The sequence below is a fragment of the Oncorhynchus kisutch genome, linkage group LG15 (assembly GCF_002021735.2).
Source record: "Oncorhynchus kisutch isolate 150728-3 linkage group LG15, Okis_V2, whole genome shotgun sequence".
NCBI lineage: Eukaryota > Metazoa > Chordata > Actinopteri > Salmoniformes > Salmonidae > Oncorhynchus > Oncorhynchus kisutch.
In genome coordinates this window covers 12,043,791-12,071,165 of record NC_034188.2, presented here as the reverse complement: position 1 = coordinate 12,071,165, position 27,375 = coordinate 12,043,791, and the positions used below count along the sequence as shown (strand labels likewise).

The 27,375-nt window shown below is 46.2% G+C and overlaps 1 protein-coding gene across 2 annotated transcripts in view; it reads left to right on the top strand.

The window, feature by feature from the left end:
• znf185 (zinc finger protein 185 with LIM domain) overlaps positions 1–27,375 on the top strand; it is a 43,244-nt gene that overhangs the window by 4,215 nt on the left and 11,654 nt on the right. For both annotated transcript variants that reach the window (XM_031789644.1, XM_031789645.1), the window contains exons 4-15: positions 8,735–8,845; positions 9,495–9,521; positions 9,629–9,691; positions 11,407–11,457; positions 11,612–11,692; positions 11,930–12,010; positions 12,151–12,213; positions 12,341–13,696; positions 15,488–15,547; positions 16,567–16,644; positions 17,891–17,953; positions 22,355–22,390. In XM_031789644.1, coding sequence (XP_031645504.1) covers positions 8,735–8,845; positions 9,495–9,521; positions 9,629–9,691; positions 11,407–11,457; positions 11,612–11,692; positions 11,930–12,010; positions 12,151–12,213; positions 12,341–13,696; positions 15,488–15,547; positions 16,567–16,644; positions 17,891–17,953; positions 22,355–22,390 — 2,070 coding nt within the window. The remainder of the gene's footprint in view (positions 1–8,734; positions 8,846–9,494; positions 9,522–9,628; positions 9,692–11,406; positions 11,458–11,611; positions 11,693–11,929; positions 12,011–12,150; positions 12,214–12,340; positions 13,697–15,487; positions 15,548–16,566; positions 16,645–17,890; positions 17,954–22,354; positions 22,391–27,375) is intronic.

Here is a 27,375-nt window from a genome sequence, read left to right as displayed (position 1 = left end):
TGAGACAGACAGACAGACAGACAGACAGACAGACAGACAGGAGGAACCATGGTGAGACAGACAGACAGACAGGAGGAACCATGGTGAGACAGCCAGACAGACAGAACCATGGTGAGACAGACAGACAGACAGAACCATGGTGAGACAGACAGACAGACAGAACCATGGTGAGACAGACAGACAGACAGGAGGAACCATGGTGAGACAGACAGACAGACAGACAGACAGACAGACAGACAGACAGACAGACAGACAGACAGACAGACAGACAGACAGACCAGACAGACAGACAGACAGACAGACAGACAGACAGACAGACAGACAGACAGACAGACAGACAGACAGACAGACAGACAGACAGACAGACAGACAGACAGACAGACAGACAGACAGACAGGAGGAACCATGGTGAGACAGACAGACAGACAGACAGGAGGAACCATGGTCAGACAGACAGACAGACAGACAGGAGGAACCATGGTGAGACAGACAGACAGGACAGACAGGAGGAACCATGGTTGAGACAGACAGACAGGAGGAACCATGGTGAGACAGACAGACAGGAGGAACCATGGTGAGACAGACAGACAGGAGGAACCATGGTGAGACAGACAGACAGGAGGAACCATGGTGAGACAGACAGACAGGAGGAACCATGGTGAGACAGACAGACAGGAGGAACCATGGTCAGACAGACAGACAGACAGACAGACAGACAGACAGACAGACAGACAGACAGACAGACAGGAGGAACCATGGTGAGACAGACAGACAGACAGAACCATGGTGAGACAGACAGACAGACAGAACCCATGGTGAGACAGACAGACAGACAGAACCATGGTGAGACAGACAGACAGACAGAACCATGGTGAGATAGACAGACAGACAGAACCATGGGTGAGACAGACAGACAGACAGACAGAACCATGGTGAGACAGACAGACACACAGAACCATGGTGAGACAGACAGACAGACAGAACCATGGTGAGACAGACAGACAGACAGAACCATGGTGAGACAGACAGACAGACAGACAGGAGGAACCATGGTGAGACAGACAGACAGAACCATGGTGAGACAGACAGACAGACAGGAGGAACCATGGTGAGACAGACAGACAGACAGACAGGAGGAACCATGGTGAGACAGACAGACAGACAGACAGACAGACAGACAGACAGACAGACAGACAGACAGACAGGAGGAACCATGGTGAGACAGACAGACAGGAGGAACCATGGTGAGACAGACAGACAGACAGAACCATGGTGAGACAGACAGACAGACAGAACCATGGTGAGACAGACAGACAGACAGAACCATGGTGAGACAGACAGACAGACAGACAGGAGGAACCATGGTGAGACAGACAGACAGACAGACAGACAGACAGACAGACAGACAGACAGACAGACAGACAGACAGACAGACAGACAGACAGACAGACAGACAGGAGGAACCATGGTGAGACAGACAGACAGACAGGAGGAACCATGGTGAGACAGACAGACAGACAGGAGGAAACCATGGTGAGACAGCCAGACAGACAGAACCATGGTGAGACAGACAGACAGACAGAACCATGGTGAGACAGACAGACAGACAGGAGGAACCATGGTGAGACAGACAGACAGACAGACAGACAGGAGGAACCATGGTGAGACAGACAGACAGACAGACAGGAGGAACCATGGTCAGACAGACAGACAGACAGACAGGAGGAACCATGGTCAGACAGACAGACAGACAGACAGGAGGAACCATGGTGAGACAGACAGACAGGAGGAACCATGGTGAGACAGACAGACAGGAGGAACCATGGTGAGACAGACAGACAGGAGGAACCATGGTGAGACAGACAGACAGGAGGAACCATGGTGAGACAGACAGACAGGAGGAACCATGGTCAGACAGACAGACAGACAGACAGACAGACAGACAGACAGACAGACAGACAGACAGACAGACAGACAGACAGACAGACAGACAGACAGACAGACAGACAGGAGGAACCATGGTGAGACAGACAGACAGGAGGAACCATGGTGAGACAGACAGACAGACAGAACCATGGTGAGACAGACAGACAGACAGAACCATGGTGAGACAGACAGACAGACAGACAGGAGGAACCATGGTGAGACAGACAGACAGACAGAACCATGGTGAGACAGACAGACAGACAGAACCATGGTGAGACAGACAGACAGACAGGAGGAACCATGGTGAGACAGACAGACAGACAGACAGACAGACAGACAGACAGACAGACAGACAGACAGACAGACAGACAGACAGACAGACAGACAGACAGACAGACAGACAGACAGACAGACAGACAGACAGGAGGAACCATGGTGAGACAGACAGACAGACAGACAGGAGGAACCATGGTCAGACAGACAGACAGACAGACAGGAGGAACCATGGTCAGACAGACAGACAGACAGACAGGAGGAACCATGGTGAGACAGACAGACAGGAGGAACCATGGTGAGACAGACAGACAGGAGGAACCATGGTGAGACAGACAGACAGGAGGAACCATGGTGAGACAGACAGACAGGAGGAACCATGGTGAGACAGACAGACAGGAGGAACCATGGTGAGACAGACAGACAGACAGACAGACAGACAGACAGACAGACAGACAGACAGACAGACAGACAGGAGGAACCATGGTGAGACAGACAGACAGACAGACAGGAGGAACCATGGTCAGACAGACAGACAGACAGACAGGAGGAACCATGGTCAGACAGACAGACAGACAGACAGGAGGAACCACGGTGAGACAGACAGACAGGAGGAACCACGGTGAGACAGACAGACAGGAGGAACCATGGTGAGACAGACAGACAGGAGGAACCATGGTGAGACAGACAGACAGGAGGAACCATGGTGAGACAGACAGACAGGAGGAACCATGGTGAGACAGACAGACAGACAGACAGACAGACAGACAGACAGACAGACAGACAGACAGACAGACAGACAGACAGACAGACAGACAGACAGACAGAACCATGGTGAGACAGACAGACAGACAGAACCATGGTGAGACAGACAGACAGACAGAACCATGGTGAGACAGACAGACAGACAGAACCATGGTGAGACAGACAGACAGACAGAACCATGGTGAGATAGACAGACAGACAGAACCATGGTGAGACAGACAGACAGACAGACAGAACCATGGTGAGACAGACAGACAGACAGAACCATGGTGAGACAGACAGACAGACAGAACCATGGTGAGACAGACAGACAGACAGAACCATGGTGAGACAGACAGACAGACAGGAGGAACCATGGTGAGACAGACAGACAGACAGAACCATGGTGAGACAGACAGACAGACAGGAGGAACCATGGTGAGACAGACAGACAGACAGACAGGAGGAACCATGGTGAGACAGACAGACAGACAGACAGACAGACAGACAGACAGACAGGAGGAACCATGGTGAGACAGACAGACAGACAGAACCATGGTGAGACAGACAGACAGACAGAACCATGGTGAGACAGACAGACAGACAGAACCATGGTGAGACAGACAGACAGACAGACAGGAGGAACCATGGTGAGACAGACAGACAGACAGACAGACAGACAGACAGACAGACAGACAGACAGACAGACAGACAGACAGACAGACAGACAGACAGACAGACAGACAGACAGACAGACAGACAGACAGACAGACAGACAGACAGACAGACAGGAGGAACCATGGTGAGACAGACAGACAGACAGGAGGAACCATGGTGAGACAGACAGACAGACAGGAGGAACCATGGTGAGACAGCCAGACAGACAGAACCATGGTGAGACAGACAGACAGACAGAACCATGGTGAGACAGACAGACAGACAGGAGGAACCATGGTGAGACAGACAGACAGACAGAGAGACAGACAGACAGACAGGAGGAACCATGGTGAGACAGACAGACAGACAGACAGACAGGAGGAACCATGGTGAGACAGACAGACAGACAGACAGGAGGAACCATGGTCAGACAGACAGACAGACAGACAGGAGGAACCATGGTCAGACAGACAGACAGACAGACAGGAGGAACCATGGTGAGACAGGACAGACAGGAGGAACCATGGTGAGACAGACAGACAGGAGGAACCATGGTGAGACAGACAGACAGGAGGAACCATGGTGAGACAGACAGGAGGAACCATGGTGAGACAGACAGACAGACAGACAGACAGACAGACAGACAGACAGACAGACAGACAGACAGACAGACAGACAGACAGACAGACAGACAGACAGACAGACAGACAGGAGGAACCATGGTGAGACAGACAGACAGACAGAACCATGGTGAGACAGACAGACAGACAGAACCATGGTGAGACAGACAGACAGACAGAACCATGGTGAGACAGACAGACAGACAGAACCATGGTGAGACAGACAGACAGACAGAACCATGGTGAGACAGACAGACAGACAGACAGGAGGAACCATGGTGAGACAGACAGACAGACAGACAGACAGACAGACAGACAGACAGACAGACAACAGACAGACAGACAGACAGACAGACAGACAGACAGACAGACAGGAACCATGGTGGGACAGACAGACAGACAGACAGACAGGAGGAACCATGGTGAGACAGACAGACAGACAGGAGGAACCATGGTGAGACAGCCAGACAGACAGAACCATGGTGAGACAGACAGACAGACAGAACCATGGTGAGACAGACAGACAGACAGAACCATGGTGAGACAGACAGACAGACAGGAGGAACCATGGTGAGACAGACAGACAGACAGACAGACAGACAGGAGGAACCATGGTGAGACAGACAGACAGACAGACAGACAGGAGGAACCATGGTCAGACAGACAGACAGACAGACAGGAGGAACCATGGTCAGACAGACAGACAGACAGACAGGAGGAACCATGGTGAGACAGACAGACAGGAGGAACCATGGTGAGACAGACAGACAGGAGGAACCATGGTGAGACAGACAGACAGGAGGAACCATGGTGAGACAGACAGACAGGAGGAACCATGGTGAGACAGACAGACAGGAGGAACCATGGTGAGACAGACAGACAGGAGGAACCATGGTGAGACAGACAGACAGGAGGAACCATGGTGAGACAGACAGACAGACAGACAGACAGACAGACAGACAGACAGACAGACAGACAGACAGACAGACAGACAGACAGACAGACAGACAGACAGGAGGAACCATGGTGAGACAGACAGACAGGAGGAACCATGGTGAGACAGACAGACAGACAGAACCATGGTGAGACAGACAGACAGACAGAACCATGGTGAGACAGACAGACAGACAGAACCATGGTGAGACAGACAGACAGACAGAACCATGGTGAGACAGACAGACAGACAGAACCATGGTGAGACAGACAGACAGACAGAACCATGGTGAGACAGACAGACAGACAGACAGGAGGAACCATGGTGAGACAGACAGACAGACAGACAGACAGACAGACAGACAGACAGACAGACAGACAGACAGACAGACAGACAGACAGACAGACAGACAGACAGACAGACAGACAGACAGACAGACAGACAGACAGACAGGAGGAACCATGGTGAGACAGACAGACAGACAGACAGACAGGAGGAACCATGGTGAGACAGACAGACAGACAGAACCATGGTGAGACAGACAGACAGACAGAACCATGGTGAGACAGACAGACAGACAGAACCATGGTGAGACAGACAGACAGACAGACAGGAGGAACCATGGTGAGACAGACAGACAGACAGACAGACAGACAGACAGACAGACAGACAGACAGACAGACAGACAGACAGACAGACAGACAGACAGACAGACAGACAGACAGACAGACAGGAGGAACCATGGTGAGACAGACAGACAGACAGACAGACAGGAGGAACCATGGTGAGACAGACAGACAGACAGGAGGAACCATGGTGAGACAGCCAGACAGACAGAACCATGGTGAGACAGACAGACAGACAGAACCATGGTGAGACAGACAGACAGACAGAACCATGGTGAGACAGACAGACAGACAGGAGGAACCATGGTGAGACAGACAGACAGACAGACAGACAGACAGACAGACAGACAGACAGACAGACAGACAGACAGACAGACAGACAGACAGGAGGAACCATGGTGAGACAGACAGACAGACAGACAGGAGGAACCATGGTCAGTCAGACAGACAGACAGACAGGAGGAACCATGGTCAGACAGACAGACAGACAGACAGGAGGAACCATGGTGAGACAGACAGACAGGAGGAACCATGGTGAGGCAGACAGACAGGAGGAACCATGGTGAGACAGACAGACAGGAGGAACCATGGTGAGACAGACAGACAGGAGGAACCATGGTGAGACAGACAGACAGGAGGAACCATGGTCAGACAGACAGACAGACAGACAGACAGACAGACAGACAGACAGACAGACAGACAGACAGACAGACAGACAGACAGACAGGAGGAACCATGGTGAGACAGACAGACAGACAGAACCATGGTGAGACAGACAGACAGACAGAACCATGGTGAGACAGACAGACAGACAGAACCATGGTGAGATGGTGAGACAGACAGACAGACAGACAGACAGAACCATGGTGAGACAGACAGACAGACAGAACCATGGTGAGACAGACAGACAGACAGAACCATGGTGAGACAGACAGACAGACAGAACCATGGTGAGACAGACAGACAGACAGGAGGAACCATGGTGAGACAGACAGACAGAACCATGGTGAGACAGACAGACAGACAGGAGGAACCATGGTGAGACAGACAGACAGACAGACAGGAGGAACCATGGTGAGACAGACAGACAGACAGACAGACAGACAGACAGACAGACAGACAGACAGACAGACAGACAGACAGACAGACAGACAGACAGACAGACAGACAGACAGACAGACAGACAGACAGACAGACAGACAGACAGACAGGAGGAACCATGGTGAGACAGACAGACAGGAGGAACCATGGTGAGACAGACAGACAGACAGAACCATGGTGAGACAGACAGACAGACAGAACCATGGTGAGACAGACAGACAGACAGAACCATGGTGAGACAGACAGACAGACAGACAGACAGGAGGAACCATGGTGAGACAGACAGACAGACAGACAGACAGACAGACAGACAGACAGACAGACAGACAGACAGACAGACAGACAGACAGACAGACAGACAGACAGACAGGAGGAACCATGGTGAGACAGACAGACAGACAGGAGGAACCATGGTGAGACAGACAGACAGACAGGAGGAACCATGGTGAGACAGCCAGACAGACAGAACCATGGTGAGACAGACAGACAGACAGAACCATGGTGAGACAGACAGACAGACAGGAGGAACCATGGTGAGACAGACAGACAGACAGAGAGACAGACAGACAGACAGGAGGAACCATGGTCAGACAGACAGACAGACAGACAGACAGACAGACAGACAGACAGACAGGAGGAACCATGGTGAGACAGACAGACAGACAGACAGGAGGAACCATGGTCAGACAGACAGACAGACAGACAGGAGGAACCATGGTCAGACAGACAGACAGACAGACAGGAGGAACCATGGTGAGACAGACAGACAGGAGGAACCATGGTGAGACAGACAGACAGGAGGAACCATGGTGAGACAGACAGACAGGAGGAACCATGGTGAGACAGACAGACAGGAGGAACCATGGTGAGACAGACAGACAGACAGACAGACAGACAGACAGACAGACAGACAGACAGACAGACAGACAGACAGACAGACAGACAGGAGGAACCATGGTGAGACAGACAGACAGACAGAACCATGGTGAGACAGACAGACAGACAGAACCATGGTGAGACAGACAGACAGACAGAACCATGGTGAGATAGACAGACAGACAGAACCATGGTGAGACAGACAGACAGACAGAACCATGGTGAGACAGACAGACAGACAGAACCATGGTGAGACAGACAGACAGACAGAACCATGGTGAGACAGACAGACAGACAGAACCATGGTGAGACAGACAGACAGACAGAACCATGGTGAGACAGACAGACAGACAGGAGGAACCATGGTGAGACAGACAGACAGAACCATGGTGAGACAGACAGACAGACAGGAGGAACCATGGTGAGACAGACAGACAGACAGGAGGAACCATGGTGAGACAGACAGACAGGAGGAACCATGGTGAGACAGACAGACAGGAGGAACCATGGTGAGACAGCCAGACAGACAGAACCATGGTGAGACAGACAGACAGACAGAACCATGGTGAGACAAACAGACAGACAGGAGGAACCATGGTGAGACAGACAGACAGACAGACAGACAGGAGGAACCATGGTCAGACAGACAGACAGGAGGAACCATGGTCAGACAGACAGACAGACAGACAGGAGGAACCATGGTGAGACAGACAGACAGGAGGAACCATGGTGAGACAGACAGACAGGAGGAACCATGGTGAGACAGACAGACAGGAGGAACCATGGTGAGACAGACAGACAGGAGGAACCATGGTGAGACAGACAGAGAAACTAAGTCATTAGTTAGTCATATTATTGTGGTTTACTGCCAGATCTCTCTCTGTGTGGTAGCAATTAACGTGGGGATGAGGTTAGTCTAGTATGGACCGTGTTCAACTTCTCGCTCACACTCTCTCTCTCTCTCTCTCACTGAGCAGGATAGCAGAAGTCAGAGTGAATCGACTGAATGGAGCCCCTATAGACACCAGCCCAGTGTCCTCTCCCACCTCCAAGACCCCTCCCTCCCCCACCAGACCTGCAGAAGACGGGTAAACCCTGACACCCACCTCAACACGACACACTGACACCCACCTCAACACTGACACCCACCTCAACACTACACACTGGCACCCACCTCAATACTACACATTGACACCCACCTCAACAATACACACTGGTACCCACCTCAACTCCATACGCTGACACCCACCTCAACACTACACACTGGCACCCTCCTCAACACTACACACTGACACCCACCTCAACACTACACACTGGTACCCACCTCAACACTACATACTGGTACCCACCTCAACTCCATACACTGACACCCACCTCAACACTACATACTGGTACCCACCTCAACTCCATACACTGACACCCACCTCAACACTACACACTGGTACCCACCTCAACTCCATACACTGACACCCACCTCAACACTACATACTGGTACCCACCTCAACTCCATACACTGACACCCACCTCAACACTACATACTGGTACCCACCTCAACTCCATACACTGACACCCACCTCAACACTACACACTGGTACCCACCTCAACTCCATACACTGACAACCAACTCAACACTACACACTGGTACCCACCTCAACTCCATACACTGACACCCACCTCAAAACAAACAACAAAACTCTTTATTATAAACTGACCTTTGGTTCTCGTTCCTAAATATAGAACACCGTCTCCAGGATACCTTATCAGGTATAACAGACTTCCACCATTGCATAACTTAAATGCATAACTTAAATTAAATTCACTAATTGTGAATAATATAAAAGGTGAATGAATAATCTTATCCATTTTTTCAGAGGGATTTTCACCAAGACAGACACCAAGCCTGCTGCCACCTCATCTACCTTCAATAGCTTGAGGTAAATACAAGTAATGTCAGAGGTCTACTGGCAGCAGTAATGTCAGAGTGTACTGGTAGCAGTAATGTCAGAGGTCTACTGGCAGCAGTAATGTCAGAGGTCTACTGGCAACAGTAATGTCAGAGTCTACTGGTAGCAGTAATGTCAGAGGTCTACTGGCAGCAGTAATGTCAGAGCTCTAATTGGCAGCAGTAATGTCAGAGGTCTACTAGCCGCAGTAATGTCAGAGCTCTAACTGGCAGCAGTAATGTCAGAACTCTAACTGGCAGCAGGGATGTCAGAGTCTACTGGCAGTAGTGATGTCAGAGTCTACTGGCAGCAGTAATGTCAGTCTACTGGCAGCAGTAATGTCAGAGTTCTAACTGGCAGCAGTAATGTCAGAGTCTACTGGCAGCAGTAATGTCAGAGCTCTACTGGCAGCAGTAATGTCAGAGTCTACTGGCAGCAGTAATGTCAGAGGTCTTCCTGGCAGCAATAATGTCAGAGGTCTAACTGGCAGCATTAATGTCAGAGGTCTAACTGGCAGCAGTAATGTCAGAGTCTACTGGCAGCAGTAATGTCAGAGTCTACTGGCAGCAGTAATGTCAGAGCTCTTCCTGGCAGCAATAATGTCAGAGGTCTAACTGGCAGCATTAATGTCAGAGGTCTACTGGCAGCACTAATGTCAGAGGTCTACTGGCAGCAGTAATGTCAGAGGTCTAACTGGCAGCAGTAATGTCAGAGTCTACTGGCAGCAGTAATGTCAGTCTACTGGCAGCAGTAATGTCAGAGTCTACTGGCAGCAGTAATGTCAGAGCTCTAACTGGCAGCAGTAATGTCAGAGTCTACTGGCAGCAGTAATGTCAGAGACTACTGGTAGCAGTAATGTCAGAGCTCTTCCTGGCAGCAATAATGTCAGAGGTCTAATTGGCAGCAGTAATGTCAGAGCTCTAACTGGCAGCAGTAATGTCAGAGCTCTAATTGGCAGCAGTAATGTCAGAGCTCCTCCTGGCAGCAGTAATGTCAGAGTCTACTGGCAGCAGCAATGTCAGAGGTCTAACTGGCAGCAGCAATGTCAGAGGTCTAACTGGCAGCAATAATGTCAGAGCTCTAATTGGCAATAGTAATGTCAGAGCTCTACTGGCAGCAGTAATGTCAGAGGCTACTGGCAGCAGTAATGTCAGAGTCTACTGACAGCAGTAATGTCAGAGGTCTACTGGCAGCACTAATGTCAGAGGTCTACTACAGCAGTGATGTCAGAGGTCTAATTGGCAGCAGTAATGTCAGAGCTCTAACTGGCAGCAGTAATGTCAGAGTCTACTGGCAGCACTAATGTCAGAGCTCTAACTGGCAGCAGTAATGTCCGAGTCTACTGGCAGCAGTAATGTCAGAGGTCTACTGGCAGCAGTAATGTCAGAGACTACTGGTAGCAGTAATGTCCGAGTCTACTGGCAGCAGTAATGTCCGAGTCTACTGGCAGCAGTAATGTCAGAGGTCTACTGGCAGCAGTAATGTCAGAGACTACTGGTAGCAGTAATGTCAGAGCTCTACTGGCAGCAGTAATGTCAGAGCTCTACTGGCAGCAGTAATGTCAGAGCTCTACTGGCAGCAGTAATGTCAGAGTCTACTGGCAGCAGTAATGTCAGAGTCTACTGGCAGCAGTGTAATCAGTCTATCGGTCAGACAACCAATGCCCTGTTAGATGGCTTGATTACATGGTGTCCCTCTATTTGCAGTGTGTCAACATCCAGCTTCACCAAGAGGCCTTCAGAGAGCTACAAGAAAATGTGAGTAAACCTTATGCAATTCCTATGAGTAAACTCAGTGAACGTGCTTGAGCGTGTGACGCTGTGTGTGGTAAAGGATTAACAGAGAGATAACTGTAGTGACTTAAGGGGATGTGTTTGATAAGTGTTTGTGTGTATGTGTTCTTCCCTCCAGAGCTCCTCACACAGTGCGTCCCACCTCAAACCTCCCAGTTCAAACTGAGGACCAGCTTTCCCCAGAGGAGAAGGAGAAACGGTAAGACACACACAATGCATCCCAAATGGCACCCTGTTCTCTTTATAGAGATGTACTTTTGACCAGGGCCCTGTACTGTTTGGGCCCTCTATAGGGAACAGAGTGCCATTTCAGATGCTGTCTACAAAACTATTATTTTACCTCAGAAAATAGACGTTGAGGAAAACAAGTCTCATCTCTTTCTTTACCTCTCTCTCTCTCTCTCTCTCTCTCTCTCTCTCTCCATCTGTCCATCAGGGAGGAAGCAGCCATGGATGTGCTCAGGACTTCTTCAGCCCGACAACGCTCCTATGTCCTCTCAGCTGCCAAGAAATACGAGTATGTGATTGGCTATATATCCATCTCCCTCTCCCTCTCTCTCTCTCCTCTATTTCTGTCTCTATCTTTTTCTCTCGTTATCTGTCTCTCTCCATCTCTCTATTCCCCTGTTTGTATCTTATCTCCTGTTCTCCCGACAGTTCTACAGAGAAACCACTAGAAACCTCCCTGACCCCAGATGTTTCATCTTTTGTGGCTAAAAGGTAACTGATGCCTCTCAATGGACTGTCCTGTTTTGTTCCTCATGGAAAATGATGATGATGTCTGAAATGAAAGGCTTGACGGGAGATGTTTAGTTTTTCTGTCTTGTTGTTTCTTGTGTGTCTAAAGGGTGGTGATCACAGACAATGACGACTCTGTCTTCACTGAGACTCCCTCTGTCCCCAAAGAACCAGCTGCTCCATCTGTGAAAGACGTCTCTCCTGTCTCTCTGAAAGACGTCTCTCCTGTCTCTGTGAAAGATGTCTCTCCTGTCTCTGTGAAAGCTGTCTCTCCTGTCTCCCTGAAAGACGTCTCTCCTGTATCTGTGAAAGATGTCTCTTCTGTCTCTGTGAAAGATGTCTCTCCTGTCTCTGTGAAAACGGTCTCTCCTGTCTCTCTGAAAGACGTCTCTCCTGTCTCTCTGAAAGACGTCTCTCCTGTCTCTCTGAAAGACGTCTCTCCTGTCTCTGTGAAAGACGTCTCTCCTGTCTCTGTGAAAGATGTCTCTCCTGTCTCTGTGAAAGCTGTCTCTCCTGTCTCCGTGAAAGACATCTCTCCTGTATCTGTGAAAGATGTCTCTTCTGTCTCTGTGAAAGCTGTCTCTCCTGTCTCTGTGAAAGACGTCTCTCCTGTTTCTGTGAAAGACGTCTCTCCTGTCTCTGTGAAAGCTGTCTCTCCTGTCTCTGTGAAAGCTGTCTCTCCTGTCTCTGTGAAAGCTGTCTCTCCTGTCTCTGTGAAAGCTGTCTCTCCTGTCTCTGTGAAAGACGTCTCTCCTGTATCTGTGAAAGACGTCTCTCCTGTCTCTGTGAAAGACGTCTCTCCTTTCTCTGTGAAAGCTGTCTCGCCTGTCTCTGTGAAAGCTGTCTCTCCTGTCTCTGTGAAAGACGTCTCTCCTGTATCTGTGAAAGACGTCTCTCCTGTCTCTGTGAAAGACGTCTCTCCTGTCTCTGTGAAAGTTGTCTCTCCTGTCTCTGTGAAAGACGTCTCTCCTGTATCTGTGAAAGCTGTCTCTCCTGTCTCTGTGAAAGATGTTTCTCCTGTCTCTGTGAAAGATGTTTCTCCTGTTTCTGTGAAAGACGTCTCTCCTGTTTCTGTGAAAGTTGTCTCTCCTGTTTCTGTGAAAGACATCTCTCCTGTCTCTGTGAAAGCTGTCTCTCCTGTCTCTGTGAAAGACTTCTCTCCTATATCTGTGAAAGACGTCCTCCTTCCAGCCCCCGTCATAGTTGACACCCCAGCAGTGATTGGCCCTTATGAGGGCATGAAGCCAGGGTGTACCAAAATGGCTACTCCACTTCCTGAGTTGAAAGTTGAGGTGATGAAAAAACTGTCCCCAGAGAGTGGTGTCCCGCTGAAAGACGTCCCCCCAGTCCCCTCTGTATTAGTGTCCCCTGTCCCATATAACCCAGTGAAGAAGAATCCTGCCCCAGTGGACACACTGACAGCCCTGTCTGACACACTCATCTCCTTCGACACAGGGTCATCCAGGTACAGTATTGATTCATTAATGTATCTATTCATTTGAATTACAATGATCAGATATGTTGCACCATAGTGTGTGTAGTGTTGAGACCAGAGCCATGAATTTACATTATGGGTAGGCTATACACGGCTCTGGGTGAGAGTAGGCCCACAGTCTGCAGAGCCAGAGGACAGGTAGGAAACATCAGAGAGAGAGACTTCCTCATTCACGTCATAGTGGGCGATATAAAACCGGTACCAAACCGTGACAAAATGTTTTTCAATGAAAATGTTTTTTAATTAGACACATTTAGGTTAGTCCCTCCCTGTTTAGTCCCTTTTTCCCCCCATTTGGTTTCTAGTGAGTACACCCCTGGTGACAGCTGTCATTGTGTACTTCTACACTGAGTGGACAAAATATTAGGAACACCCTTCTAATATTGAGTGGGGCATGGCACCAGTCAAAAGTTTGGACACAGCTATTCATTCAAGGGTTTTTCTTTCTTTTCACAATTTTCTACATTGTAGAATAATAGTGAAGACATCAAAACTATGAAATAACACATATGGAATCATGTAGTAACCAAAAAAGTGTTAAACAAATATTTGATATTCTTCAAAGTAGCCACCCTTTGCTTTGATGACAGCTTTGCACACTCTTGGCATTCTCTCAACCAGCTTCACCTGGAAGGCTTTTCTAACAGTCTTGAAGGAGTTCCCACATATGCTGAGCACTTGTTGGCTGCTTTTCCTTCTCTCTGCGGTCCAACTCATCTCAAACCATCTCAATTGGGTTGAGGTCGAGTGATTGTGGAGGCCAGGTCCTTCTTGGTCAAATAGCCCTTACACAGCATGGAGATGTGTTGGGTCATTGTCCTGTTGAAAAACAAATGATAATCCCACTAAACACAAACCACATGGGATGGTGTATCGCTGCAGAATACTGTGGTAGCCATGCTGGTTATTAAGTGTGCCTTGAATTCTAAATAAATCACTGACAGTGTCACCAGCAAAGCACCATCACACTTCCTCCTCCATGCTTCACGGTGGGAACCACACATGCAGAGATCACCCGTTCACCTGCTCTGCGTCTCACAAAGACATGACGGTTAGAACCAAAATGCTCAAATTTGGACTCAGACCAACGGACAGATTTCCACCGGTGTAATGTCCATTGCTCGTATTTGTTGGCCCAAGCAAGTCTCTTCTTCTGATTGGTGTCCTTTAGTAGTGGTTTCTTTGCAGCAATTCGACCATGAAGTCCTGATTCACGCAGTCTCCTCTGAACAGTTGCTGTTGAGATGTGTCTGTTACTTGAACTATGTGACGAGTCCCTTCCTTGTTCCTCCTTCTACTTGCCTCTTCCATTTTTGTGGTAATGCTGCAATTAGTTGGTTGTAATTTTGGGTCGAGTGGAACATTCTTGATATACACAGGAAACAGAAAACCCAACTGCGTTGCAGTTCTTGGCACAAACCGGTGCGGCTGGCACCTACTACTATACCCCGTTCAAAGGCACTTAAATCTTTTGTCTTGTCCATTCACCCTCTGAATGGCACACACACATTCAAAGTCTCAATTAAAAAGCAGGTGTTGTTAATGTTTGGTAAACCCCATCCTGCTGGGGATGTACCTACACTAGAGCCAATAGAGGAAGTGATCAGTCAACTTTCACACAGGATGAAATGTGATCTTACACAGGTCTTGAGAGAAGAGAGAGAACGAGAGAGAACGAGAGAGGCCAGTTGATGCTACAATAGTTTGTTAGATGTAAACTGTTGTGTTCTTCAATTCAAGTCCTCCCTGTCTTGTCTACAGAGTGCATGGTGAGCCGATCCCTCAGCTCATGACTGATGATCTCCTCTCTCTCACTAACGGGTTCGTTCAAAATAGTTTATTACTTTTGAAATTAAGTTATTTAATACAATGTATCCACATGGTGGTACTAGAAGCATTGTAATGCTATTTTCTCACCTCCCCTCCCCTCTTCTCTCTTCCTGTCCTGTCCTCTCTTCTCCTCCTCTTCTCTCTTCCTGTCCTGTCCTCTCTTCTCCTCCTCTTCTCTCCTCCTGTCCTGTCCTCTCTCCTCCTGTCCTCCCCTCCTCTCCTCTCCCCTCCCCTCTTCTCTCTTCCTGTCCTCTCTTCTCCTCCTCTTCTCTCTTCCTGTCCTCTCTTCTCCTCCTCTTCTCTCTTCCTGTCCTCTCCCCTCCCCTCTTCTCTCTTCCTGTCCTCTCCCCTCCCCTCTTCTCTCTTCCTGTCCTCTCCCCTCCCCTCTTCTCTCTTCCTGTCCTCTCCCCTCCCCTCTTCTCTCTTCCTGTCCTCTCCCCTCCCCTCTTCTCTCTTCCTGTCCTCTCTTCTCCTCCTCTTCTCTCTTCCTGTCCTCTCCCCTCCCCTCTTCTCTCTTCCTGTCCTCTCTTCTCCTCCTCTTCTCTCTTCCTGTCCTCTCTTCTCCTCCTCTTCTCTCATCCTGTCCTCTCCCTCTCCTCTTCTCTCATCCTGTCCTCTCCCCTCCCCTCTTCTCTCTTCCTGTCCTCTCCCCTCCCCTCTTCTCTCTTCCTGTCCTCTCTTCTCCTCCTCTTCTCTCTTCCTGTCCTCTCTTCTCCTCCTCTTCTCTCTTCCTGTCCTCTCTTCTCCTCCTCTTCTCTCTTCCTGTCCTCTCTTCTCCCTTCCTGTCCTCTCTTCTCCTCTTCTCTCTTCCTGTCCTCTCCCCTCCCCTCTTCTCTCTTCCTGTCTTCTCTTCGCTCCCCTCTTCTCTCTTCCTGTCTTCTCTTCGCTCCCCTCTTCTCTCTTCCTGTCTTCTCTTCGCTCCCCTCTTCTCTCTTCCTGTCCTGTCCTCTCTTCGCTCCCCTCTTCTCTCTTCCTGTCCTCTCTTTGCTCCCCTCTTCTCCTCTGTGTAGTCTAGAACAGGAGTTGGTAAAGCCCATCCCTCCCATCCCAGGATCTTGGAGTCAGGAGCTTCTCTATGGATCAGACAGGTAGTTAGAGAGGAGACCCCTTATATCAGACACTCATTCTTTCCTCCATACACCACAGTGAAACGTGTGTGTGTGTCTCTCTCTTTCTCTCTATCAATTTCAATTAATGGGGCTTTATTGGCATGGGAAACATGTCAACATTGCCAAGGCAAGTTATTTAATACAATGTATCCACACAGCCACATGGTGGTACTAGAAGCATTGTAATGCTATTTTCTCACCTCCCCTCTCCTGTCCTCAGATAAACAAAAGTGAAATAAACAATGCTAAAAAATTACAGTAAACATTACACTCACAAAAGTTCCAAAAGTATAAAGACATTTCAAATGTCATATTATGTGTAAATAGTTAAATAAAAAATGGGAAAATAAATAAACATAAATATGTGTTGTATTTACAACGATGTTTGTTCTTCACTGGTTGCCCTTTTCTTGTGGCAACAGGTCACACATCTTGCTGCTGTGATGTCACACTGTGGTATATCACCCAGTAGATATGGGAGTTGATCAAAATTGGGTTTGTGTAATCTGAGGGAAATATGTGTCTCTAATATGGTCATACATTGGGCAGGAGGTTAGGAAGTGCAGCTCAGTTTCCACCTCATTTTGTGGGCAGTGTGCACATAGCCTGTCTTCTCTTGAGAGCCAGGTCTGCCTACGGGGGCCCTTGTCAATAGCAAGGCTATGCTCACTGAGTCTGTACATAGTCAACGCTTTCCTTAAGTTTGGGTCAGTCACAGTTCTCTCTCTCTCTCTCTCTCACTCACTCACTCACTCACTCACTCACTCACTCACTCACTCACTCACTCACTCACTCACTCACTCACTCACTCACTCACACACACACACACACACACACACACCCTGTTTCATGTGTAATGCTGTGTCTGTGGTTCTGATGGACCAGTGGTTAGGGAGTCATTTACTGACCAACTGTGTCTGTGGTTCTGATGGACCAGCAGTTAGGGAGTCATTTACTGACCAACTGTGTCTGTGGTTCTGATGGACCAGCAGTTAGGGTCTGATGGACCAGCATTGTGTTACTGACTGTACGTTTGTTTATTCCATGTGTAACTCTGTGTTGTTGTTTTTGTCACACTGCTTTGCTTTATCTTGGCCAGGTCACAGTTGTAAATTAAAACTTGTTCTCAACTGGCCGACCTGGTTAAATAAAAGGTGAAATAAAAAATAAAATAAATAGGGGGCATTTTACTCACCAACTGTGTCTCTGGTTGTCTCTCCCTCAGGCTCAGTTATGCCGAGTCCGAAGAGGAGGAGCCGAGAGACGAGAAGCCAGAGGACACACACAGGTACGTCCCACATTGACCTACTCCCTAGTCCCTAGCCCCTTAGTCCCTAAGCCCTTAGTCCCTAGCCTCTCTCCCTACCCTCTAGCCTCTCCCCTTCTATCCTCTCCCCTATCTCTACCCTCTAATCTCTTCCCTCTCCCTCTAACCTCTCACCCTATCATCTAATTTTTTACCTCTAGCTTCTAACCTCTCCCCTTCTATCCTCTCCCCTATCTCTACCCTCTACCCTCCTATCATCTCTACCCTCTAGTCTCTTCCCTCTCCCTCTAACCTCTCACCCTATCATCTCATTTTTAACCTCTAGCTTCTAGCCTCTCCCCTTCTATCCTCTCCCCTATCTCTACCCTCTACCCTCTCCCTCTACCCTCCTATCATCTCTACCCTCTAACTTCTTCCCTCCCTCTAACCTCCCCCTATCTCTCTACCCTCTAGCCTCTCCCCTTCTATCCTCTCCCCTATCTCTACCCTCTACCCTCTCCCTCTACCCTCCTATCATCTCTACCCTCTAACTTCTTCCCTCTCCCTCTAACCTCTAACCTCTCCCCTCAAACCTCTCCCTCTATCTCTCTACCCTCTAGCCTCTACCCTTCTATCCTCTCCCCTATCTCTACCCTCCTATCAACTCTACCCTCTAACTTCTTCCCTCTCCCTCTAACCTCCCCCTATCTCTCTACCCTCTAACCTCCCCCTATCTCTCTACCCTCTAACCTCCCCCCTATCTCTCTACCCTCTAACCTCTCCCCTCAAAACTCTCCCTCTACGCTCTAACCTCTCCCCCTATAACCTCTCCCTCTATCCTCTACCCTTTCCCATCTCCCCCCCCTATCCTCTCCCCTATCCATTACCCTCTCCCCTATCCTCTCCACCTATTCTCTCCCACTTCTAGGATATGTAGTATGACACACAAACACGCACACACACACACACACACACACACACACACACACACACACACACACACACACACACACACACACACACACACACACACACACACACACACACACACACACACACACAGACACACAGACACACAGACACACACACACGGTCTGATAACACAACAGTTGTCTTTCCTAATGCCTAATGTTTTTCAAGTCTACTACTACAAATACTAAATCTACTACTACTACGACCTGCCACTACTAAATCTACTACTACTATGGCCTGCCACTACTAAATCTACTACTACTACGGCCTGCCACTACTAAATCTACTACTACTATGACCTGCCACTACTAAATCTACTACTACGACCTGCCACTACTAAATCTACAACTACCTGTCACTACTAAATCTACTACTACTACGACCTGCCACTACTAAATCTACTACTACTACGGCCTGCCACTACTAAATCTACTACTACTACGGCCTGCCACTACTAAATCTACGGCCTGCCACTACTAAATCTACTACTACTACGACCTGCCACTACTAAATCTACTACTACTACGACCTGCCACTACTAAATCTACTACTACTACGACCTGTCACTACTAAATCTACTACTACTACGACCTGTCACTACTAAATCTACTACTACCTGTCACTACTAAATCCACTACTACCAAATCTACTACTACCTGTCACTACTAAATCCACTACTACCAGATCTACTACTACCTGGCACTACTAAATTCACTACTACTAAATCTACTCCTACCTGTCACAACTAAATCCACTACTACTAAATCCACTACTACCAAATCTACTACTACTACGACCTGTCACTACTAAATCTACTACTACCTGTCACTACTAAATCCACTACTACCAAATCTACTACTACCTGGCACTACTAAATTCACTACTACTAAATCTACTCCTACCTGTCACAACTAAATCCACTACTACTAAATCCACTACTACCAAATCTACTACTACCTGTCACTACTAAATTCACTACTACTAAATCTACAACTATCTGTCACTACCAAATCTACTACTACCTGTCACTACTAAATCTACTACTACTAAATCTACTACTACCTACCACTACTAAATCTACTACTACCTACCATTACTACTAAATCTACCACCTACCACAACTAAATCTACTACTACTACCTACCACAACTAAATCTACTATTACTACTACCTACCACAACTAAATATACTATTAAAAAATCTACTACTACTACCTGCCACTTCTAAATCTACTAGTACTACTACTACATGCCACTACTAAATCTACTAGTACTACTACTACCTGCCACTACTAAATCTACTAGTACCTGCCACTACTAAATCTACTAGTACTGCTAAATCTACTAGTACCTGCCACCCCTAAATGTACTAGTACTACCTGCCACTACTAAATCTACTAGTACTACTAAATCTACTAGTACTACTATTACCTGCCACTACTAAATCTACTAGTACTACTAAATCTACTAGTACTACTACTACCTACCATTACTAAATCTACAACTACTACTAAATCTACTACCTGCCACTACTAAATCTACTAGTACTAAATCTACTATAACCTGCCACTACTAAATCTACTAGTACTACTACTACCTGCCACTACTAAATCTACTAGTACTACTACTACCTGCCACTACTAAATCTACTACTACTACCTGCCACTACTAAATCTACTACTATTTACTACTACTACTACCACTAACTGTCACTACTAAATCTACCATCCCTTTCAATACTAAATCTACTACTAATAACTACGACCTGTCACTACTAAATCTACTAGTACTAAATCTACTATAACCTGACACTACTAAATCTACTAGTACTACTACTACCTGCCACTACTAAATCTACTACTATTTACTACTACCACTAACTGTCACTACTAAATCTACCATCCCTTTCAATACTAAATCTACTACTAATAACTACGACCTGTCACTACTAAATCTACTAGTACTAAATCTACTATAACCTGCCACTACTAAATCTTCTACTACTACTAAATGTACGACTACCTGCCACTACTTAATCTACTAGTACTACTACTACCTGCCACTACTAAATCTACTACTATTTACTACTACCACTAACTGTCACTACTAAATCTACCATCCCTTTCAATACTAAATCTACTACTAATAACTACGACCTGTCACTACTAAATCTACTACTACTACTAAATGTACGACTACCTACCACTACTAAATCTGCTACTACTAAATCTACTACCTGCCACTACTAAATCTACTACTACTAAATCTACTACTGCCTACCACTACTACCTGCCACCAGTAAATCTACTACTACCTACCACTACTACCTGCCACTACTTAATCTACTACTGCATCTACTACTACTAAATATACTACTACCTACCACTAGTAAATCTACTACTAACTACCACTACTACTGTTACTACTAAATCTACTACTACTACTAAATCTACTACTACCTACCACTACTACCTGCCACTAGTAAATCTACTACTACCTGCCACTACTAAATCTACTACTACCTACCACTAGTAAATCTACTACTACCTACCACTACTACCTGCCACTACTAAATCTACTACTACTACTTCATCTACTACTACTAAATCTACTACTACCTACCACTAGTAAATCTACTACTAACTACCACTACTACTGCTACTACTAAATCTACTACTACCTAGCACTAGTGAATTTACTACTAACTACCACTACTACTAAATCTACTACTGATACTAAATCTACATCTACTACTACCTACCACTACTAAATATACTACTACACCTACCACTACTAAATATACTACTACATACCACTACTAAATATACTACTACACCTACCACTACTAAATATACTACTACATCTACTACTACCTACCACTACTAAATATACTACTGATACTAAATCTACTACTAAATCTACTACTATTGCTACATCTACTACTACAACCACCTGCCACTACTAAATCTACTACTACTACTAAATCTACTACTACTACTAAATCTACTACTACCACTAAATCTACTACTACTACTAAATCTACTACTACTACTAAATCTACTACTACTACTAAATCTACTACTACTACTAAATCTACTACTACCACTAAATCTACTACTACCACTAAATCTACTACTACTACTAAATCTACTACTACTACCTGCCACAACTAAATCTACTACTACTACCACCTAAAACAACTAAATCTACTACTACTACTACCTACCACAACTAAATCTACTACTATTACCACCTACCACAACTAAATCTACTACTACTACCACCTACAGCAACTAAATCTACTACTACTACGACAACTAAATCTACTACCACCTACCACAACTAAATATACTACTACTACTACCTACCACAACTCAATCTACTACAACTACCTGCCACTACTAAATGTATTACTATTGTACTTCAATGTGCTTCATTCTAACAGTACCATATAATTATATTATTTCAACAGAGATATTGACAGTCCGACCCCTAGTACTGACTCCAGGTGAGATATACTGTACCTGTCTACTGAGAGAGAACACCTGTTAGATATACTGTACCTGTCTACTGAGAGAGACCACCTGTTAGATATACTGTACCTGTCTACTGAGAGAGACCACCTGTTAGATATACTGTACCTGTCTACTGAGAGAGACCACCTGTTAGATATACTGTACCTGTCTACTGAGAGAGACCACCTGTTAGATATACTGTACCTGTCTACTGAGAGAGAACACCTGTTAGATATACTGTACCTGTCTACTGAGAGAGACCACCTGTTAGATATACTGTACCTGTCTACTGAGAGAGACCACCTGTTAGATATACTGTACCTGTCTACTGAGAGAGACCACCTGTTAGATATACTGTACCTGTCTACTGAGAGAGAACACCTGTTAGATATACTGTACCTGTCTACTGAGAGAGACCACCTGTTAGATATACTGTACCTGTCTACTGAGAGAGAACACCTGTTAGATATACTGTACCTGTCCACTGAGAGAGAAGACCTGTTAGATATACTGTACCTGTCTACTGAGAGAGAACACATGTTAGATATACTGTACCTGTCTACTGAGAGAGAACCTGTTAGATATACTGTACCTGTCTACTGAGAGAGAGAACACCTGTTAGATATACTGTACCTGTCTACTGAGAGAGACCACCTGTTAGATATACTGTACCTGTCTACTGAGAGAGAAGACCTGTTAGATATACTGTACCTGTCTACTGAGAGAGAGAACACCTGTTAGATATACTGTACCTGTCTACTGAGAGAGAACACCTGTTAGATATACTGTACCTGTCTACTGAGAGAGAACACATGTTAGATATACTGTACCTGTCTACTGAGAGAGAACCTGTTAGATATACTGTACCTGTCTACTGAGAGAGACCACCTGTTAGATATACTGTACCTGTCTACTGAGAGAGAGAACACCTGTTAGATATACTGTACCTGTCTACTGAGAGAGAACACCTGTTAGATATACTGTACCTGTCTACTGAGAGAGAGAACACCTGTTAGATATACTGTACCTGTCTACTGAGAGAGAACACCTGTTAGATATACTGTACCTGTCTACTGAGAGAGAGAACACCTGTTAGATATACTGTACCTGTCTACTGAGAGAGAACACCTGTTAGATATACTGTACCTGTCTACTGAGAGAGAACACCTGTTAGATATACTGTACCTGTCTACTGAGAGAGAGAACACCTGTTAGATATACTGTACCTGTCTACTGAGAGAGAGAACACCTGTTAGATATACTGTACCTGTCCACTGAGAGAGAACACCTGTTAGATATACTGTACCTGTCTACTGAGAGAGAGAACACCTGTTAGATATACTGTACCTGTCTACTGAGAGAGAGAACACCTGTTAGATATACTGTACCTGTCTACTGAGAGAGAGAACACCTGTTAGATATACTGTACCTGTCTACTGAGAGAGAGAACACCTGTTAGATATACTGTACCTGTCTACTGAGAGAGAGAACACCTGTTAGATATACTGTACCGGTCTACTGAGAGAGAGAACACCTGTTAGATATACTGTACCTGTCTACTGAGAGAGAGAACACCTGTTAGATACTGTACCTGTCTACTGAGAGAGAGAACACCTGTTTAGATATACTGTACCTGTCTACTGAGAGAGAACACCTGTTAGATATACTGTACCTGTCTACTGAGAGAGAGAACACCTGTTAGATATACTGTACCTGTCTACTGAGAGAGAAGACCTGTTAGATATACTGTACCTGTCTACTGAGAGAGAGAACACCTGTTAGATATACTGTACCTGTCTACTGAGAGAGACCACCTGTTAGATATACTGTACCTGTCTACTGAGAGAGAGAACACCTGTTAGATATACTGTACCTGTCTACTGAGAGAGAGAACACCTGTTAGATATACTGTACCTGTCTACTGAGAGAGAGAACACCTGTTAGATATACTGTACCTGTCCACTGAGAGAGAGACCACCTGTTAGATATACTGTACCTGTCTACTGAGAGAGAGACCACCTGTTAGATATACTGTACCTGTCTACTGAGAGAGAGAACACCTGTTAGATATACTGTACCTGTCTACTGAGAGAGAGAACACCTGTTAGATATACTGTACCTGTCTACTGAGAGAGAGAACCTGTTAGATATACTGTACCTGTCTACTGAGAGAGAGAACACCTGTTAGATATACTGTACCTGTCTACTGAGAGAGAGAACCTGTTAGATATACTGTACCTGTCTACTGAGAGAGAGACCACCTGTTAGATATACTGTACCTGTCTACTGAGAGAGAACACCTGTTAGATATACTGTACCTGTCTACTGAGAGAGAAGACCTGTTAGATATACTGTACCTGTCTACTGAGAGAGAGACCACCTGTTAGATATACTGTACCTGTCTACTGAGAGAGACCACCTGTTAGATATACTGTACCTGTCTACTGAGAGAGAGAACACCTGTTAGATATACTGTACCTGTCTACTGAGAGAGAGAACACCTGTTAGATATACTGTACCTGTCCACTGAGAGAGACCACCTGTTAGATATACTGTACCTGTCTACTGAGAGAGAGAACACCTGTTAGATATACTGTACCTGTCTACTGAGAGAGAGAACACCTGTTAGATATACTGTACCTGTCTACTGAGAGAGAGAACACCTGTTAGATATACTGTACCTGTCTACTGAGAGAGAGAACACCTGTTAGATATACTGTACCTGTCTACTGAGAGAGAACACATGTTAGATATACTGTACCTGTCTACTGAGAGAGAACCTGTTAGATATACTGTACCTGTCTACTGAGAGAGACCACCTGTTAGATATACTGTACCTGTCTACTGAGAGAGAACCTGTTAGATATACTGTACCTGTCTACTGAGAGAGACCACCTGTTAGATATACTGTACCTGTCTACTGAGAGAGAGAACACCTGTTAGATATACTGTACCTGTCTACTGAGAGAGAACACCTGTTAGATATACTGTACCTGTCTACTGAGAGAGAGAACACCTGTTAGATATACTGTACCTGTCTACTGAGAGAGAGAACACCTGTTAGATATACTGTACCTGTCTACTGAGAGAGAGAACACCTGTTAGATATACTGTACCTGTCTACTGAGAGAGAGAACACCTGTTAGATATACTGTACCTGTCTACTGAGAGAGAACCTGTTAGATATACTGTACCTGTCTACTGAGAGAGAACACCTGTTAGATATACTGTACCTGTCTACTGAGAGAGAGAACACCTGTTAGATATACTGTACCTGTCTACTGAGAGAGAGAACACCTGTTAGATATACTGTACCTGTCTACTGAGAGAGAGAACACCTGTTAGATATACTGTACCTGTCTACTGAGAGAGAACACCTGTTAGATATACTGTACCTGTCTACTGAGAGAGAGAACACCTGTTAGATATACTGTACCTGTCTACTGAGAGAGAAGACCTGTTAGATATACTGTACCTGTCTACTGAGAGAGAACACCTGTTAGATATACTGTACCTGTCTACTGAGAGAGAACACCTGTTAGATATACTGTACCTGTCTACTGAGAGAGAAGACCTGTTAGATATACTGTACCTGTCTACTGAGAGAGAGAACACCTGTTAGATATACTGTACCTGTCTACTGAGAGAGAGAACACCTGTTAGATATACTGTACCTGTCTACTGAGAGAGAACACCTGTTAGATATACTGTACCTGTCTACTGAGAGAGACCACCTGTTAGATATACTGTACCTGTCTACTGAGAGAGAGAACACCTGTTAGATATACTGTACCTGTCTACTGAGAGAGAACACCTGTTAGATATACTGTACCTGTCTACTGAGAGAGAGAACACCTGTTAGATATACTGTACCTGTCTACTGAGAGAGAGAACACCTGTTAGATATACTGTACCTGTCTACTGAGAGAGAGAACACCTGTTAGATATACTGTACCTGTCTACTGAGAGAGAGAACACCTGTTAGATATACTGTACCTGTCTACTGAGAGAGAACCTGTTAGATATACTGTACCTGTCTACTGAGAGAGACCACCTGTTAGATATACTGTACCTGTCTACTGAGAGAGAGAACACCTGTTAGATATACTGTACCTGTCTACTGAGAGAGAACCTGTTAGATATACTGTACCTGTCTACTGAGAGAGAGAACCTGTTAGATATACTGTACCTGTCTACTGAGAGAGAACCTGTTAGATATACTGTACCTGTCTACTGAGAGAGAACCTGTTAGATATACTGTACCTGTCTACTGAGAGACCACCTGTTAGATATACTGTACCTGTCTACTGAGAGAGAGAACACCTGTTAGATATACTGTACCTGTCTACTGAGAGAGAACACCTGTTAGATATACTGTACCTGTCTACTGAGAGAGAGAACACCTGTTAGATATACTGTACCTGTCTACTGAGAGAGAACACCTGTTAGATATACTGTACCTGTCTACTGAGAGAGAACCTGTTAGATATACTGTACCTGTCTACTGAGAGAGAAGACCTGTTAGATATACTGTACCTGTCTACTGAGAGAGAGAACACCTGTTAGATATACTGTACCTGTCTACTGAGAGAGAGAACACCTGTTAGATATACTGTACCTGTCTACTGAGAGAGAAGACCTGTTAGATATACTGTACCTGTCTACTGAGAGAGAACACCTGTTAGATATACTGTACCTGTCTACTGAGAGAGAAGACCTGTTAGATATACTGTACCTGTCTACTGAGAGAGAGACCACCTGTTAGATATACTGTACCTGTCTACTGAGAGAGAAGACCTGTTAGATATACTGTACCTGTCTACTGAGAGAGAGAAGACCTGTTAGATATACTGTACCTGTCTACTGAGAGAGAACACCTGTTAGATATACTGTACCTGTCTACTGAGAGAGAAGACCTGTTAGATATACTGTACCTGTCTACTGAGAGTTTTGATGCTTGGATCCACACGGCTCATGA